Genomic DNA, 16,837 nt, shown 5'->3' on the forward strand with positions numbered 1-16,837 from the left:
ACTGCCCTAGCAGTACCCTTGACAGCACAAAACTCAACCTGCCTCGATCAGAAAGAAGAAGAGGTTCGGTAGAAATGAAGCCCTCTACACCGCAGACGCTTGGGTAGCACCAAAATCGGATTCCTATGGTTCAAGGTGCTGGGAATCTAGCCATCACTTCAAAAGAAAATGGATTAGAAGGTGCTTCAATAATTCCTCTTTAGTCATGACCTGCACACCAACTCACATTCCATCACCTCTTCATTCTCAAAGAAATAAAGGTAATAATTCCTCCTTCCACTTTCCTTTTGTGTTGGACTCTCTTCTTCTTTTGAAGACCAAAACTTCCTCCTTTTATCTCCTTCGTGCAGCATTTTTAAAGCCAAGTCTTGCTTCCCTACGTGTTGTGCTCCCTGGACGATGCAAAATGAAAGTAAGGGGCCCTTCGTGTGCTTTTCTAAAAAGGCTAAGGAAAATGAATATCCTAAAGTTGCATCTTCAGCAGAATGAATGCACCATCATTTGTTTTTCAAAAGAAGACAAAAACATCAATTGTGCTGCTCTCCATTTTGTCAAATAAAAATACTCAACTTCTTCCTATAGAATGACTGGTGCTTCCAAACAAATAATTGTGCTTCTTAAAAAATTTAGAAAATGAATGACCCCTTTTTCTTAATAATGTTTTCACCCATATTCTTTTAATATATATATATATATATATATATATATATATATATATATTTATTTATTTATTTAGGTTCTTACAATTACACAATTAAAATTTCACAACACCTATAACATTTATTATTTCTTAGTGAAAAAAAGTCATTCACAGCAATGATTTCGTTAAACATCTTATATCCAATGTAAAATTTAAAATTTATGTTGAATTATATTTTAATTTTCACATAAATTTTGAAATTTACAAAGTTTCAATATAAATTTCTTTATAGTTTTTGGACGCAGCTTCTTCCTCATTTTTTTCTTCGCAATTAAGGTGTTTTACTTTATTTCTCGAGCCGTGTTTTTTATTGTGATTTTTTCTTTTAAAATTATATTGTGATTATTTTTAGAGGTTAATGATTTAAACATTCATTAAGGTTAGTGGTATTATGAGTCCTTCATACATAGAACTGAAATGCAAACTCGAATTTCATTGACAACACCAAATCAATGTTGCACTAGATAATTTTAGTAGCTCATCAAAATGTCTAAATATACAAGAAATGAAAAAAGTGATTCATGAATGTTGTAGAGTGTGTGTTTTCTAAAGACTTGTAACACAAATGCCTTTAGAAACTAGTATTGTAATTTCTCATAGAGTCGTAGCACCATTTTTATTGTTGATTTTCAAGTAAATATTCACAAAGTCCTATATGAAATAATATGAAGAAGAAAGCAGTAGAAAAACATTGTAAAAATAAAGAGTTATTTTTTAAATTATCACTGTAACTCAATAGGTTTATATGAAAGACTTAGGTAGTTATGTGTCATTGAAAGTTTGTAATTTTTGTTAGAAAAATTGCTCTACGAAGAGTTTGTAGTTTTGGTCTAAAAAAATCACAAGGTTTATAGTTTTGAAAAATTACATGTTATGTGATAAAGTGTTTTTTTTTTGTTGATTATTCGTGGATGTAGGTCTTGAAAGGTTGAACTATATTGTTTACTCTTATTTATGAGTGTGTTTCCACTTACAGAGATTATTTTTTTATTACATGATTCTCAACATATAAAGAGTAAAACATTGCTTGGCAGAATGAGTAAAGTTATGTTGATATTGTCTATGTGTAACATAAATTTACACCGATGTTATCTAATTCTGACATAAATTTACATTAAGATTGTCTAGATTCAATATAATTTATTTCAGGATCATCTAACATTCTAAATTTACATCAGAGTTTAAGTCTGAAGTAAATTTATTTTCTCACTACATATTGGAGTATTACCTAATAAAAAATATCGAATGTAAAATATCTCTATATATAATACTAGTTATTTTTTAAAATTATTGAGAGGAAAAATAATTTAAGTAAATTTCATAACATTGATTGAATTTGAATGAAAAAAATGGAAAGTTATGTAGAGGAAGAAAAAAATTTCAAATGAAACCAAATTAAGAAAAAATAACGTATATATAGGTTATTTAATAAACTAAATGTTAAATGTTAATATGTTTATATAATCAAAATTGATAGTAAAAGTATTAAAAAAACATAAATGACTAAATGTTGTCCTATGGTGTCAAAAGATTCACATGCTTCGGTTATAATGTTGACTGAGGCATTTGAATTAATTGTCATATTTGTTTTTTCTCTGAGTACTTTAGGCATCGGTGCTCTGATAACTAAGGTAGTATTATTTGGTTAACTTCATAAATTTTAACCTACGCTCTTCATTCTCTTAGCCTTGCGTTCTTCTTCTTTCTTGCGTTCTCCTTCTTCTTCCTTTTGCAAAAGTCGTTCTTCATCTTCCTTGAGGCCATTGTTGCTTCGTCTTCCTCGTGGGCTATTGTTGCCGCCTCTCGCCTCTGCCTCGTCGCTGCTGCCAACATCTCTGTCGCTGTGCAATCGCCTCCGCCTCTGCCTCACTCGTAGCACTGCTGCCTCTGTCGTCGCGCCTCTCTTGTGGCAGCCACAATAAGTTGTCTGTGCTGTTGGGAGTGAAGCAGCTTCTCGATAACAACTCCTAGGGTTCTAATCCACGATTACCTTTTCAAGCTGGTTCTGATCGGCGATTCCGGCGAGGGAAAGTCCAACCTTCTCTCGCGCTTCACGCGGAACGAGTTCAATTTGTAGCCAAGTCTACCATAGGAGTTGAGTTCGCCACCAAGAGTTTGAGTATTGATTCCAAGGTCATCAAGGCTCAGATTTGGGACATCGCTGGCCAGGAAAGGTCTCTTTTCTTTTCCATTCAATTACTCTTTTTACAAACTTTGATCTGTCATTTTTCGTTGGGACTGCTTTCTTTGCTGTTGCTGTTATTTCTTATTACTGTTTTTGATTATTCGGATTTTGATGGCGGATACCGCTTTAATTCACTGTTTTGGTTGCTTGATTTAGTCGCTTAATTTCAATGACGTTGTGGTGAAGGATTGAAGTTTTGTTGATCTGGTGTTGCGTTTGTGGATTTGTGTGATTTGATTTTGTTTATGGAATTGGAATTAGGGATATTTTTTTATCAGTATGACCATAATGCATGCTTGAATATTTGACATACTGCTAAATCAATAATCACGACTACTGAAGATTGATATGAACTACAAAATATGAAGTTTTCTGCTTGTTTGTTTTCCTGACTGCGTTCTTCAAGCTATAAAGCTTGTAAGATATCTAGGTTTTACTCCCCATAGAAAACATTTCTGTTTTGCATGAGATGAACTTCTGTTAATCTGATTTACATAAGTTGTAGGCTAAGTATTTTCTTTTCATGCCTCACTTGTTAGCATTGAAGCACCTTATATGGTTTCACTTGAGTTGAAAGGATGTGGTGTACTATCTGAAGCATTCATTAATTGTCCACTCTTAACATCTCTCGATGCTTCCTTATGCAGGTCATCTATACATCATTTTCCTTTTCGTATATATCCTTTCTAAAATATTTGTTAATGGTTTTCTCTGAACATCGCTAGACTCTTTCTTCTGCAATGCTGATTGACTTTTTACTGTTTGGAATTCTAGCCAACTAACTGATGACTGCTTGTCTGCTACAACTGTCTCATGCCCACTAATTGAGTCATTGATACTGATGTCATGCCCATCAACTGGTTCAGACGATCTTCGATCTTTATTTTGTCTTCCAAATTTTATTGTTCTTGATTTATCATACACTTTCTTGGTGAACTTGCAACCTGTTTTTGATTCTTGTTTACAGCTAAAGGTTAGAGTTACCATAGAATGGTTTCTTATTCTTGTACATTCTTTTAATCACGAGTATTGCTAATGAGATGGGTTTAGAACAATCATACCTGTTTTTTATAATCAGTAATGTGTACTATTATCATGGTATCTTATTCCCATAATTCCAATCTGTCATTTCCCTTTCGTTTATGGAACCGGAATATGATTATTTTAATAATTCAAATACAAGAAAGCAACAACATGAATTACATTTTTCAACAAATGCTTCAACGTATTGGGAAAATGATGCCCAACACATGGCATATGATGGTTTTGTAACTTTTGTTATTAATCAAAGAACAAATAGACATATCCACATGTGCATGCATGTACACAGAGGAGTAACAAAAGAACCTGTGATATGGAGACTCCGTCTATGGAAAACATGGTTCCACATGAGTGTTGAAGACAATACAACAATACAATGGCATATATGTGTGAATCCAATTTGCTTTCAGATGACATATGTTTGTAACAATGAGAAAGCTCCTGCATAAGAAGCCATAAGCATGCAGCTAGTCATAATATAATCACAACAAAATGAACTGAACTCAAAAACTACATGCATTTAAAATATACCAGCCTTTCCACAAAGTTTATAATACTATCAGACGTGCTATTCAGCAAAAACCTTGCTAGTATTCGGCCAGCCAAAACTATCTCAGATGGCAGTACCACAGGCCAATGTACACCTCGGCATTCATGTTTATGTTCAGTAATATCCTCAATTTCTTGTTCAGAATCATTGCTTTGGATAACTTCAGAAGCATATTCTCCAAGATCACTGGGCAATTTTTTAAAAGTGTCATTTTTTTCTGGGTACATCCTGAACATTTGCCCACCAGCTCGTATCTGGCATTGGTGGGAGCAATACAATGGTATTGAACATGATAAACAAGGAACTCTATCAGCAGGTAGATCATTCAGGCAATAATGGCAATGGGTTTGCCGACATTGCTTTAAAATTATCTGCAATATAAAAAAATATCAAGTTAACTTCCTAGAATAGGTTTGTTTTCCTAGCAAAACACAAATATATAAAGAATTGGGAGATAATTTATTTGTTAACCTACTTGAGAATTAAATTGCAAAATAAGTCTAGAGAGCTTGATTGATCCCTCTCATAATCTTCTATTTATAAGGATAAATTGATACAAAGAGTACATGATAAGTAAGGTAACTCTAGACAAATATAATCTTAATAAATAAGTAACCCTAGACATAATATAATCAAGATAAATAGGATAACCCTTGACACAATATAATAATGATAAATAGGATAAATATCCTAACAATCCCCTCAAGCTAGACCATACAAATTGTATGTACCAAGCTTGGAACAAATAAACTCAATCCGAGGAACCCTTAATGACATGGTCAAAACATCCGCAAGTTGATCATTTGACCCAATAAACTCAGTACATATTTCTTTAGTCAACAACTTTTCACGAACAAAATGACAATCAATTTCTATATGTTTAGTCCTCTCGTGAAACATTGGATTTGATGCAATCTGGAGAGCAGCTTGATTATCGCAATACATTTTCATAATATGGATCTTGAAGGAATTGTTTTACCAATATAAGTTCACATGATAGTGACGCCATTGCCCTATACTCGGTTTCAGCTGTTGATTGAGCTACTACATTTTGTTTCTTACTTTTCTATGAAATAATGTTTCCTCCTAGAAAAACACAATATCTTGTAGTAAACCGTCTATCGATAGACGAACTTGTCCAATCTGCATCACAATACCTAGAGACTTAAATGCGTCCTTTATCTTCATATAACAATCCTTGCTCGAGAGCCTTTTTGACATACCTTAGAATGCGAATGAGAGCATTCCAATGGTCAACACATGGAGCCTACATGAACTTACTAATCACTCCAACTGCAAAGGATAGATCTCTGGCCTTGTAATAGTGAGATAAATCAGTTTGTCAACCAGCCTCCTATACCTCTTTCGATCGGAGAATAATTCACCTTCTTCTGTCCTTAATTACTGATTTGGGTCTATGGGACTGTCTACCGGTTTACAATCAATCATGCATGTTTCTTGTAATATATCAAGAGCATACTTCCTTTGAAAGATTACAACTCCATCTTTTGATTGCGCTACTTCAATGCTAAGAAGTATTTGAGACTTCCAAGATCCTTGGTTTGAATATGTCTACACACAGTACTCTTTCAGTTGAGATATTCCAACAACATAATTTCTTGTAATGACAATATAATCAACATATACTACTAAGTAAACACATTTCCAAAGAGAATAATGACAGTAAAAAACCAAGCACGTGGTGATTACTTGAGGCCATATAGAGATCGATGCAATTTGCATACCATACCAGACTCCCCTAAGCAACAAATCCAGGAGGTTGCTCCATATAAACTTCTTCCTTAAGATCACCATGTAGGAAGGCATTCTTGATATCCAATTGATGAAGTGGCTAGTGACGAATGGTTGCCATAGCAAAAAAGAGGCGAATAGTAGTCATCTTGGCTACAAGAGAGAAAGTGTCACAATAATCAAGACCATATACCTAAGTGTAACCTTTTGCAACAAGCCGAGCTTTGAGCCGATCAATTTCACAGTCTGAGCCGATCAATTTCAAAGTCAGAGCCAACTTTAACTGCATACACCAATCGGCAACCAACCACTTTTTTCTCAGGGGAAGGGGCACCAACTCCCAAGTATTACTATGGTCAAGAGCCTAGCATTTTTGCAATCATAGTTTGTCGCCATCCAGGATGATCAAGTGCTTCTTTCACATTCTTGGGTATAACAACAGATGACACTGAGGATAAAAGAGAAAAAAAGGAGGGCGACAATCGATGATATCTAAGAAAATTATAAATGGAATGAGGGTTTCGAGTAGAACGAATACCTTTTCTGAGGGCAATAGGCCATGTTGAATCATTTTCACCAGGAGGCATGAGAGGAGGTGACGAGGGAGAAGAATCTGAAATAGAAGATTCACCATTGCCTTGGGGAGGTGGAGTATCCATTGGGGCCCTGTGTGGGATGATCTCAGTATGTGGAGAAATGGGTGCAGGAGGATTATGATCAAGACTTGGAATGACAGAGACAGTGGAGCTATTTGACTCAGCCATTCGAATAGGAAGGACCTGCTGGAGGATAGAAACATCCTGAACAAATGGAGAGAAGTATCAAAGAAAGTGACATTGGCAGACATGTAATACTTCTTAGTTTTAATATAATGACATATATAAAATAATAACATTATACTTCAACACTCCCCCTCAAGCTGGAGCATATAGATCATATGCACCAAGCTTGGAACATATAAATTGAATTCTAGGCCCCCTTAGAGATTTGGTCAGAATGTTTGCGAGTTGTTCATTAGAGTTGACAAACTCATTAAACAAGATCCTTTGACAATAACTTCTATCTGATAAAATGACAATCAATCTCTATGTGTTTTGTTCTTTCATGGAACACTGGATTGGAGGCAATGTGAAGGGCGGCTTGATTGTCACAGTACAACTTCATCTGCTCATTTTCACAAAATTTCAACTCTTGAAGGAGTTGTCTAATCCACACAAGTTCACATGTAGTTAGAGCCATAGATCGATACTCAGCTTCAGCACTAGATCGAGCAACAACACTTTGTTTCTTATTTTTCCAAGATACAAGGTTCCCTCCAAGTAAAACACAATATCCTGAGGTAGATCTTCTGTCAATTGGACAACCAGCCCAATCTGCATCACAATATCCCTCAACACGAGTGCTTCCCTTGTCCTCATACAACAATTCGTGTCCTGGGTTCCTTTTTACATATCTGAGAATGCGAATCCCTGCATTCCAATGATCAACATGTGGATTTTGCATAAATTGACTCACAACTCCCACCGGATAAGAAAGATAAGGTCTTGTTATGGTAAGATAAATGAGTTTTCCAACAAGCCTTCTATATCTCTCTGGGTCTGAGAAAAGTTCACCTTGGTCTTTCATTAACTTTTGATTTGAGTCCATAGGACTATCAATGGGCTTGCAATTTGTCAGGCATGTTTCCTCCAAAATATCAAGAGTATATTTTCTTTATGAAATGATGACATCTTCCTTTGATTGTGCCACTTCAATACCAAGGAAATATTTTAGCTGACCCAGATCTTTGGTTTGAAAGTGGTTGACCAAATGATTCTTTAATTGAGCAATTCCAATGACGTCATTTCCTGTAATGACAATGTCATCAACATAGACCATAAGATAAACACATTTATCAGGAGAAGAGTGACTATAAAATACTGAATGATCCGCCTCACATCGTTTCAATCCAAAATTCTGCACAACCCGACTAAATTTACCAAACCAAGCTCGAGGTGATTGCTTCAAACCATAAAGGGAACCATGTAATTTACAAACTAACCCAGACTCCCCCTGAGCAACAAACCCAGGAGGTTGCTCCATGTATATCTCTTCTTCTAAATCACCATAAAGAAAGGCATTTTTAATGTCCAACTGGTAAAGGGGCCAATGGCGAATGGCAGCCATAGCAAGCAAAATACGAATAGTATTGGGTTTAGCCACAGGAGAAAAGGTATCACAATAGTCGAGGCCATAGACTTTGAGTATATCCCTTAGCTACCAGACGAGCTTTGAGATGACCAATTGCACCAGTAGGACCAACCTTAATAGCATAGACCCACCTACAACCAACAGGCTTCTTACCAAGAGGAAGAGGAACAAGGTCCCAAGTGCCATTGTGTTCAAGTCTCTGCATTTCATCAATCATGGCTTGTCGCCATCCAGAATGACCAAGTGCCTCATGAACATTATTAGGAACCTTAATGGAAGATAAGGAAGAAACAAAGGAGAAATATGGAGGAGACAAACGATGATAACTCAAAAAATAATAAACAGGATAAGGATTACGAGTAGAGCGAATACCTTTCCGAAGGGCAATAGGCCAATTATTATCTGAGTCAAGAGAGGGTGAAGAGGATGAAGGATCCATGGTTTGGGAATCTGATGAAGGAGGATCTGAGTCTCGAGGATCTTCAGTGTTTGGAGTTTGAGATTGTGGCCGACGCTGATATGTAAGAAGAGGTGGAGGAACAATGTCATTTGCATTTTGAGTTTGAGGTAAAGAAGCAAGAGTAACCAAGGGATCACATGATGGAAGAGGAAACATTTGTTGAACAAATGAGCGATCCTCCATGGAGGACAAGAAAAAAGGTGTATCTTCAAAGAATGTGACATCAACAGACATATAATACCTCTTGGTTGAGGGAGAATAACATTTATACCCTTTCTGAAGGCGAAAGTATCTCAAAAAGACACACTTAATAGCTTTTGCAGAGAGTTTATCAAGACCTGGAGAAACATTATGAATGAAACAAGTGCACCCAAGAGGAGAGACATGGTAAAGAGGGTCATTTGGAAAAATGATAGAGTGAGGAACTTTATTCTCAAGAGAGGAAGAAGGCATCCTATTGATTAGAAAACAGGCAGTAAGAACTGTATCACCCCAATGATGAACAAGAACATTAGTATTCAACATCAAGGAGCGTGCAGTTTCAATGAGATGCCTATTATTTCTCTCTGCAATGCCATTTTGTTGTGGAGTGTGGGGGCATGTTGACTGGTGTAAAATTCCTTGGGAAGATAAGAATGAAGAAAATGTTGCAGAAAAGTATTCCTTAGCTTTATCACTTCTGAGGATTTTAATTGTCTTCCCAATTGGTTCTTAATTTCATTAATAAAAGACACAAATATTGCCAAAATTTCAGATTTCTCTTTCATTAAATAAACATATTGAGCACTACCCGATTCATTAAAAAAATTAAGGTTTAATACCTCTTTTGGTCCCTCGAAAGGGGGAAAATGTTCAATCGTGTCCTACGTTTTTTAAGAAGTTCAATGTGGTCCCAACTTGTGTAAAAAATGTGCAATTAAATCCTTTTTGGTCACGGCGTTAAATATTTAACGATGAAACTACTCCTCTGGACTAAACTTGATGAGCTACTCAAAGTCATGTGTTGTCGTCTCCTTCTTCCTCCCCCTCTCCCTCTCCTCCCCACAAAACCCACCAGCTTTCCAAGCACGTCTCTCCCTCCCACTCCGATTCCGCCGGCTCCCACCTCCATTTCCACTCCAACTCCGATGATCTCTCTCCAAAATCTTATTTCCCTGGTTATTCCATAGCAAGATCAGATTAAATGATAAAGATTAGTGTTTCGTGTTTAATGGAATGGAGATAAAGCATTTTCTTTCATGGAATTGATTAAACTTGGGATTGTAGTTGGTAAATGAATCTTATCTGATATGTTAACTCTATTTTGTTTCTGTTCTTTTTTCGATTTTGTTTCACGGTCTTTATCCCCATTAAAGACCTTGCCAACTACAACGATCTCTCCATTGAGGCGTGGCTCTGAGAACGTAGATCCTGATGCTGTATCAATTTGTTGCCCGCAATGTATGCAGAACTGCGAGCGAGAAGTAGCACAAATGTTGAAAGAAATTGAGAAATCGGATATTGAACTCAAATCAGAGGCAAGAAGAAAATCAGGTACTGTTTGTGGGTCCTGACAGAATTGGCAAGAAGAAAATCCTCACTGCAAATGATTTGCCAGAGGACCTCAGGTACCTCTCCAAGGATGTGAGAGAAGAAACCCTAAATTCAGGATTGGTGGAGGTGGAAGAAGAAGATGATGTGTCAAGCAATTTTTTTTTAAAATTCAAAATTGACCCGTCACCATGCCACATAAGAGAAAAAATGAACAGCTCATCAAGTTTAGTCCAGAGGAGCAGTTTCATCGTTAAATATTTAACGCCGTGACCAAAAAGGATTTAATTACACATTTTTTACACAAGTTGGGACCATATTGAACTTCTTAAAAAACGTAGGACACAATTGAACATTTGCCCCCTTTCGAGGGACCAAAAGAGGTATTAAACCAAAAATTAATTAAAAGAACTAATTGAGCACTACCCAAAAAAATGAAGCCATTAACATCACTAAAATTGGACATAATAATAAATTTAATGATAATATACAGAGAATATAGTTGTTTATTACCATAGCATAAGGTTCTTCAGAGTGAACTAAAGAACCCGGTGAAATGACACATGATGAGACCATGCCTCTTCCTTTATCAGGAATGGAGATACAGTGTAGCTTTACTTGAGGCATCTCACCTGCCACAATGCACTTTACCATCTTAGTATATCCAGGAAGTGTGAAAAACAAGGTCTTTTCAGTGTATACAAGGATAGGTGACAGAAGGGACCCATGAACATGACAGAAAGGAAAGAAGTTAAAATAGATAGAGTAGAAGATCATACCCATATCATGCGTTAATTTAGTTGTTATTCATGCGTTAATTCTAGTTTTGTTATTCATGTGCTAATTCTAGTTTTGTTGCATAGGGTGCTTCCCCTCATTTGGTTCTACATGCATGCATTTTTAGTTGGCATAAGTAAGTCGCATAGTATCTTGATTGTTAAAGAACATCCCGTATCCCTGTTTATTGTATCATACCCATATCAAGAATCTAGGGTACGTAGGTGTTGACTCCACAAGTAAGTTAGTCTATAACAGAAAGCCTATAATAGACACCTTGGCTAGAGAATACTAGAATCTTCCTACAGAAGTTACTCACACAGTTATACAATAAACCCTGTGTGCTTATGATCTAACAATTTAGAATGCAAGATGTCACTTTAAACATAGTTCAATGCTATAAGCATAATGAAACTGCAGTCAACAACGCCTGACCAACTAGATAGTTACTTACTAGCGTCTACAGCTCAAGTTCTAAACAAGGAAAGCTTCTTACCCACAGTATTGCAGCTGTTCTCCTTATGTTGTATCTGTACCATCGCACTTGTGCTCTTGCATTGGTCTAAAAGAATTTTCAGTTCACCTTCTATTTGTCTCTTTCCACCCATTGAAGGTTCCAGAATCTTGGCCACATTTAGGTCGCAAATTGCATTTCTATAATTTCCTAATGAAGCATTTGCCTTACCTCTCCTGTACCATGCCTTTTGGAAAAAATAGTAAATTAATAAAAGAATAACTGAAACTAGAATTTAAGTTCGCATCCATATTTTTTGCCACAGCAACCTACATCTCACATTTCAAAAAGATCATTTGCACCACAACAAATATTGATTATTTAGGATGAAGAAACAAATCATGTAAAAATATCACGTTAATAACAGAAATTCTATGACAACTCCAATAAAGTTTCAGATACCGCAATGAGACAAAGTGAAATGAAAATGCTCTTTTTGCTACTAAACTCATTTATGTACACTTCCACAACACTACAAAGTAATGAGTAAAAAGATATTGAAATTTCTTTTTAACCACTCATGAATGACTTGATCTACAAACATTATTGCACATATTACAACAAACCTAGTACAAATGCAAGAACTCAACATGTTCAATAAAGATGGATAACTACATATAAAAGTTAAACACAGAAAAAACAGGTAACTGCTGCAGCTGATTTTCACCTTTGCGTAGCTTGGACAAATTTGAAGAGCATGAGTGCAATCCCGCAAGCATTCTACTAAAAGACTCATTCTCTGCAGGAAACATACTCTGCATTGTCAAGTCTTTCATTTTTAGTGATTATGGTTAAGGACTAAGGGCTAAATTTAAAATGGAACTTACATACAATACAGAAGCTCGATTGATATATAATGTTGCAACAAGATTACTTTTCATATCACCAACATCTAATGGAGCCTTGCGCAATGCCTATCCATCATATTAGAAGAGCAAGTAAGGAATATTTATAAAGAATGAGTGACAGTATGTTCAAACAAACTTAAAAAAAAAAAACAAAAAAAAAAAACTATAAATCTGTTCTATTACTTTTATTTTGATAGAGCATGATTAATAAGTTTTCTTCACTTAAACACAATAAAACAAGAATAAAAAAATTGGTTCCCAATGTCATATAATAGACTTACACTTTGGCTGATTTAAAAATGTTTTATATCAGGATAAAATATTAAGGAAAAAAAATGTGACTATTTTAAGAAATGTTTTGTTGGATGGGATGGAAACGGATTGTAACCTTCCCAATCTCGGATAGGTAATCTACACTAGAACGAGCAGTCCTAAGGGAACCGAAATTTGATCAGAAGAATGATGGAATCCCATTTCATTCCAAGACAACCCAAAAAAATTGTTTCCTATTATTCAGGCCAGCCAAGCCTATCTAACCCTAAATTTCATAAATTAACTTTTCATGTATATTTTTAATCAGTTATAACATGAAGAATGCTATCAACACATTTTATACAAACCTTTCTAACACACTCTAACGTCAAGTAAATTTCTTGTGGACCTTACTAATACAGAGAGTGTACATACATTAACAAGATTAACTTCACAAATTGAAGGAAGCATCAAAGACATCATAACAGTTTCACCCATTTTTCCTAATGTATATACTTATATGAATTGTAGAGCCCTTTGTTTCTAGAACAGAAAGCTTATCATTCCCAATCTTCATTTATATTTCTAAGTTCAACCCTGTATCACTGGGACAGAAAACATTGGGTCGAACTCTTCTTTGATGTCAAATTAATAACTATTAATGGTCATTAACTCCAAGTAAAGAGAAGAGAGCAGCCTATTATGGGGCATACAATGCATTCCATCGAATGATCATTAATCTTCGATTGAGTTATTCTATTTTACATCTTAGAAAGAAAAGAACTTACAACAAAATACTTATTAGTATGGAAATACATTTACACAAAACCTCTACCCTATGTACACACATGACAGTCATGTAAAATTCAATCCACAATTTGATCTATGGATAACATTGTTAAAGTAACTTGAATGTTGGAACTTGGAAGCAAATAGCTTATAAAGTGTAAAGTGTCCAAACCTCATATGTCATGTTACCAAATTTGCTACCCTCAATTTATGCTTTTTGTTTTTTAATTTATGACTTCGGGACAATAACTTGCTTGCAGGTACTAGTAGTTCCGTTATCATCTCTGACAATGCTATTTGAGATGCTGCCATGAACAATGTGCGGTAGCAAAAGCTCCTATAGTTGCCCAAGTCCGGTATGTGTGTATGCTATCATGTACAGGTGTATGTTTTGAAAAGTAGAAGTAAAGAACAACTGCATAATGCACTTCAGAAGCGGATTTTACAAACTAACAAAAATATCCACACTAGTTTCGAACTGTTCTGAACTTGTTTACTAAAGGGGTCAAGTAAAGAACTGATTCATTAAAGCAGTCCAATTCATTAAAGGTGTTTGACTATGAAAGAACGGCACGTTCCAATCACCTACATGAGAGAGAACAGTTGAAGGAAAATATAAATTTCAAAAGACGAGGAAACCTGAGTATAGCAGTCCAAGGCCTTGGCATAATCTGCGTTGGAGAAGCATTCATTACCAAGCTGCTTGGATTTCAAGGCATCTTCCTTACTCTTACCGCACAGACCATACTTTGGATCAGCCAGTTGAGCGATAATCTGGAATCACAGCAATACGTGGGAACAAGAAATTAGGGATTATTGGTTGGGAATAGAGAAGATTTAGGTGGTTTACCTTGTGAAATGGGTCGAAGTGGAGAAAGAAGCGATGAAGAAAAGTGCACGTGCTTTGAAGATCTTCAACATTGCTATCCCCTATCGCTCGCTTCAGGCTTTCTGGAATAGCTGCTTTCAGAGACTCCATCTTCTGCTACTCACGGACAAGAGTTCCGCTGTCTTACACTGTTATGTTTCTTACTCCATCTGTCTATGTGCCCATTTATGAGAAGATTATATTAAATTGATAATAAAAAAAATTAAATGACATGAAATATAGACAACTTATTATTATATCAGTCACTTAATTTTGAATGTTGCAGTACCTCAATTTAATGTTTTCATCCTTAACAAGGTATCCTAAAACAATAAAATTTAACATCAGTGTATTTAGTTCTTCTATGATACGTTGAATTTTTAGATAATTCGATGGTTAAATAATTATCACATAAAACCACAGTATTTTTTTATTCTTTAAAATCAAGATTCTTTATTCCCTTTTCAATCTAAATGCATTGACATGCACAGAATACAGTAATTATATGCTCAACTTCAATGTTATCATTAGGTGCTTCTTAGAGGATTATGAAAGTGTTCAAGACCCTAAGAAAAATAAACATTCATAAGAATTTTTCCTCTCTCCAACAAACCTATTGCCTGTATAAACAATTATATTTGTGTTTGTTTCCCCTTTATTGTAATATATGTCAAGTGAGTGGTCCTTTTCAAGTATCTAAATATTCTTTTAGCTAATACCATTGAGATTCTATAGGTTTGGGCATGAATTAGGGAGACAAAATGAGTTAATCGGACTTGTTTAAATTTGAATCGATATAAACCCACTTAAAATGGGTTGAGTCGAACTAACCTGTCAATTGAAAATGGATTAAAATTTGCAACTTGACTGTGGATTGTCGGACTGATGAGTTGGTCCATAAGTTTTGATTCTTTTATTCTGTCATAAAATCAAATATGCATGGAAATTTACATGAAAACAAACTGAAATTGACTGAAATAGTCTATGGCTCTAGTTGTCGGGCTAAATAATTAAAGTTACAGATATCTTATAGGAAACCGTTTAACTTATTTTCTGGCTTTCAACTTTTCGTACTCGTCCAGAATCATTTACCTCACAGCTTCACATTTAGGTTTACTACATTTTTAAAGTGAAGTTTCAAATGGGAATGCCATATATTTTTTACTACCCATTATGTATTTTTGGTTTACCCATTAAAACTTGTCCTCTCTTTCCATCATCACCAACCCTCAATCCTATGAAAATATTTCCAAAGAATCAGAAGTTGTTGACTTATCCTTTTTGTTATTAAGTTGAACATTTTCCTTATCATCTTCAACTTCATTCTGAGTTACGTAGTCCTCTTTGTCATTGACACCAACATTCGAAGTAGGTTTAATAGTTGACTCATCCATCAATATAAGTTACTGAATACTTACCATACTGATGGACGACGCTCCGAGGAGAAGATGGAACTTGAGCGATTTCGACTCCTCGAGGCATCCTTAACATTGATGCATAGCGGAAAGAAGCAGAGGAAGCAAATGAGGTAGTGGAAACAGTTGAAGAACTAAGAACCCTAGGTTTGGAGGTTTGTTCGATGGAAACTTTAGGGATGGAGGTAGGAGAGGGTTTAATCGGTGGAGAACATAGATCGAAGGTGAAATGGTGCTCGAATAAAGTTTCAATCGATGAAATCACTGAGACGAGGCATTTAACCAGTAGAGATGAAGGTAAACAAAGATTCAATCGGTCAAGAGGCATAGAAGGTAAAGGTTTGAGTAAACCCTAGCAGATGAGGGTTAGGTCTACGCGAGTGAGTTTAAAAGGTAGAAGAAAGGCGTACAGTTTGATGCTGTGATGGTGGATCTGTGAGGAAAATGGTTGATGGAGGAGGCTCTCTCGTGGAAGACAAACCTGATGGAAGAGGTTGTCCTTGGTTTGGATTCGAGATGGAGTCGAGATTTAGTGAGGGTGAAACCAAAAATGGCGGTCGTCGGGGAGAGAGAGTGGAAATAGGGTTTGGGTCAAGGGAGATCACAAGATGTGGTGCTACGCGAATGAAATGTGACGCTCGAAAGAGGTTTCGAGACTGAGTGTGAATGAAGACGTGTTGTGAGGACGACGTGAAGATGTGGCTGAAGCGGGATGTGCCACAAGCGGATTAGTGAGAATAATGGTTGTGTGTAGAAGTGAAATCTGATGGGAAATGAAATATAATGGTAAGGTGGTAAATGAAAGGTGGCCGGGGAGAATCCCTTGGATTCTTTATCCTTGACTTTTAAGGGTGAATTGGTTATGGAGTCATCTCTACAGAAATGTAATTCGATATTCTCAAAAGTGTCTTACAAGAGGTGGTAGCATGTCTATATATAAGACTAACAGTCCCTCCTATCTATCAC

The 16,837-nt window shown here is 35.8% G+C and overlaps 1 protein-coding gene and 1 long non-coding RNA gene across 8 annotated transcripts; one reads left to right on the top strand and one right to left on the bottom strand.

Annotated features, from left to right (window-relative positions):
- Positions 1-2,209: 2,209 nt before the first annotated feature.
- Positions 2,210-3,962, top strand: LOC148201498 (uncharacterized). Its single transcript, XR_015784905.1, has 2 exons — positions 2,210-2,874; positions 3,425-3,962. It is a non-coding gene; the product is annotated as an uncharacterized LOC148201498 (long non-coding RNA).
- A 100-nt stretch (positions 3,963-4,062) lies between these two features.
- On the bottom strand, positions 4,063-16,581 carry LOC124821440 (uncharacterized). Of its 7 annotated transcripts, XR_015784904.1 has the most exons (10): positions 15,875-16,581; positions 14,439-14,630; positions 14,228-14,362; positions 12,527-12,613; positions 12,367-12,438; positions 11,682-11,886; positions 10,922-11,040; positions 6,767-7,028; positions 6,422-6,676; positions 4,710-4,847 (listed from the first exon to the last, which is right to left on the bottom strand). XR_015784904.1 is itself a non-coding variant. In XM_088109074.1 (9 exons), the coding sequence occupies exons 2-9, from the start codon at positions 14,565-14,567 to the stop codon at positions 4,253-4,255; spliced, it is 1,200 nt and encodes a 399-aa protein (XP_087965200.1). In that variant the 5' UTR covers positions 14,568-14,630; positions 15,875-16,529; the 3' UTR covers positions 4,063-4,252. The 7 variants fall into 7 exon arrangements, 6 of the variants coding, with proteins under 6 accessions (XP_087965200.1, XP_087965199.1, XP_087965197.1 ...); XM_088109074.1 differs by lacking the exons at positions 6,422-6,676; positions 6,767-7,028 and adding an exon at positions 4,063-4,367 and having other exon boundaries at positions 4,510-4,847; positions 15,875-16,529; XM_088109073.1 differs by lacking the exons at positions 6,422-6,676; positions 6,767-7,028 and adding an exon at positions 4,063-4,367 and having other exon boundaries at positions 4,462-4,847; positions 15,875-16,525.
- Between the last annotated feature and the right edge of the window lie 256 nt (positions 16,582-16,837).

This window comes from Vigna umbellata, chromosome 3 (assembly GCF_029865625.1).
Source record: "Vigna umbellata cultivar VRB3 chromosome 3, Vumbellata_1.0, whole genome shotgun sequence".
Classification (NCBI taxonomy): Eukaryota; Viridiplantae; Streptophyta; class Magnoliopsida; order Fabales; family Fabaceae; genus Vigna; species Vigna umbellata.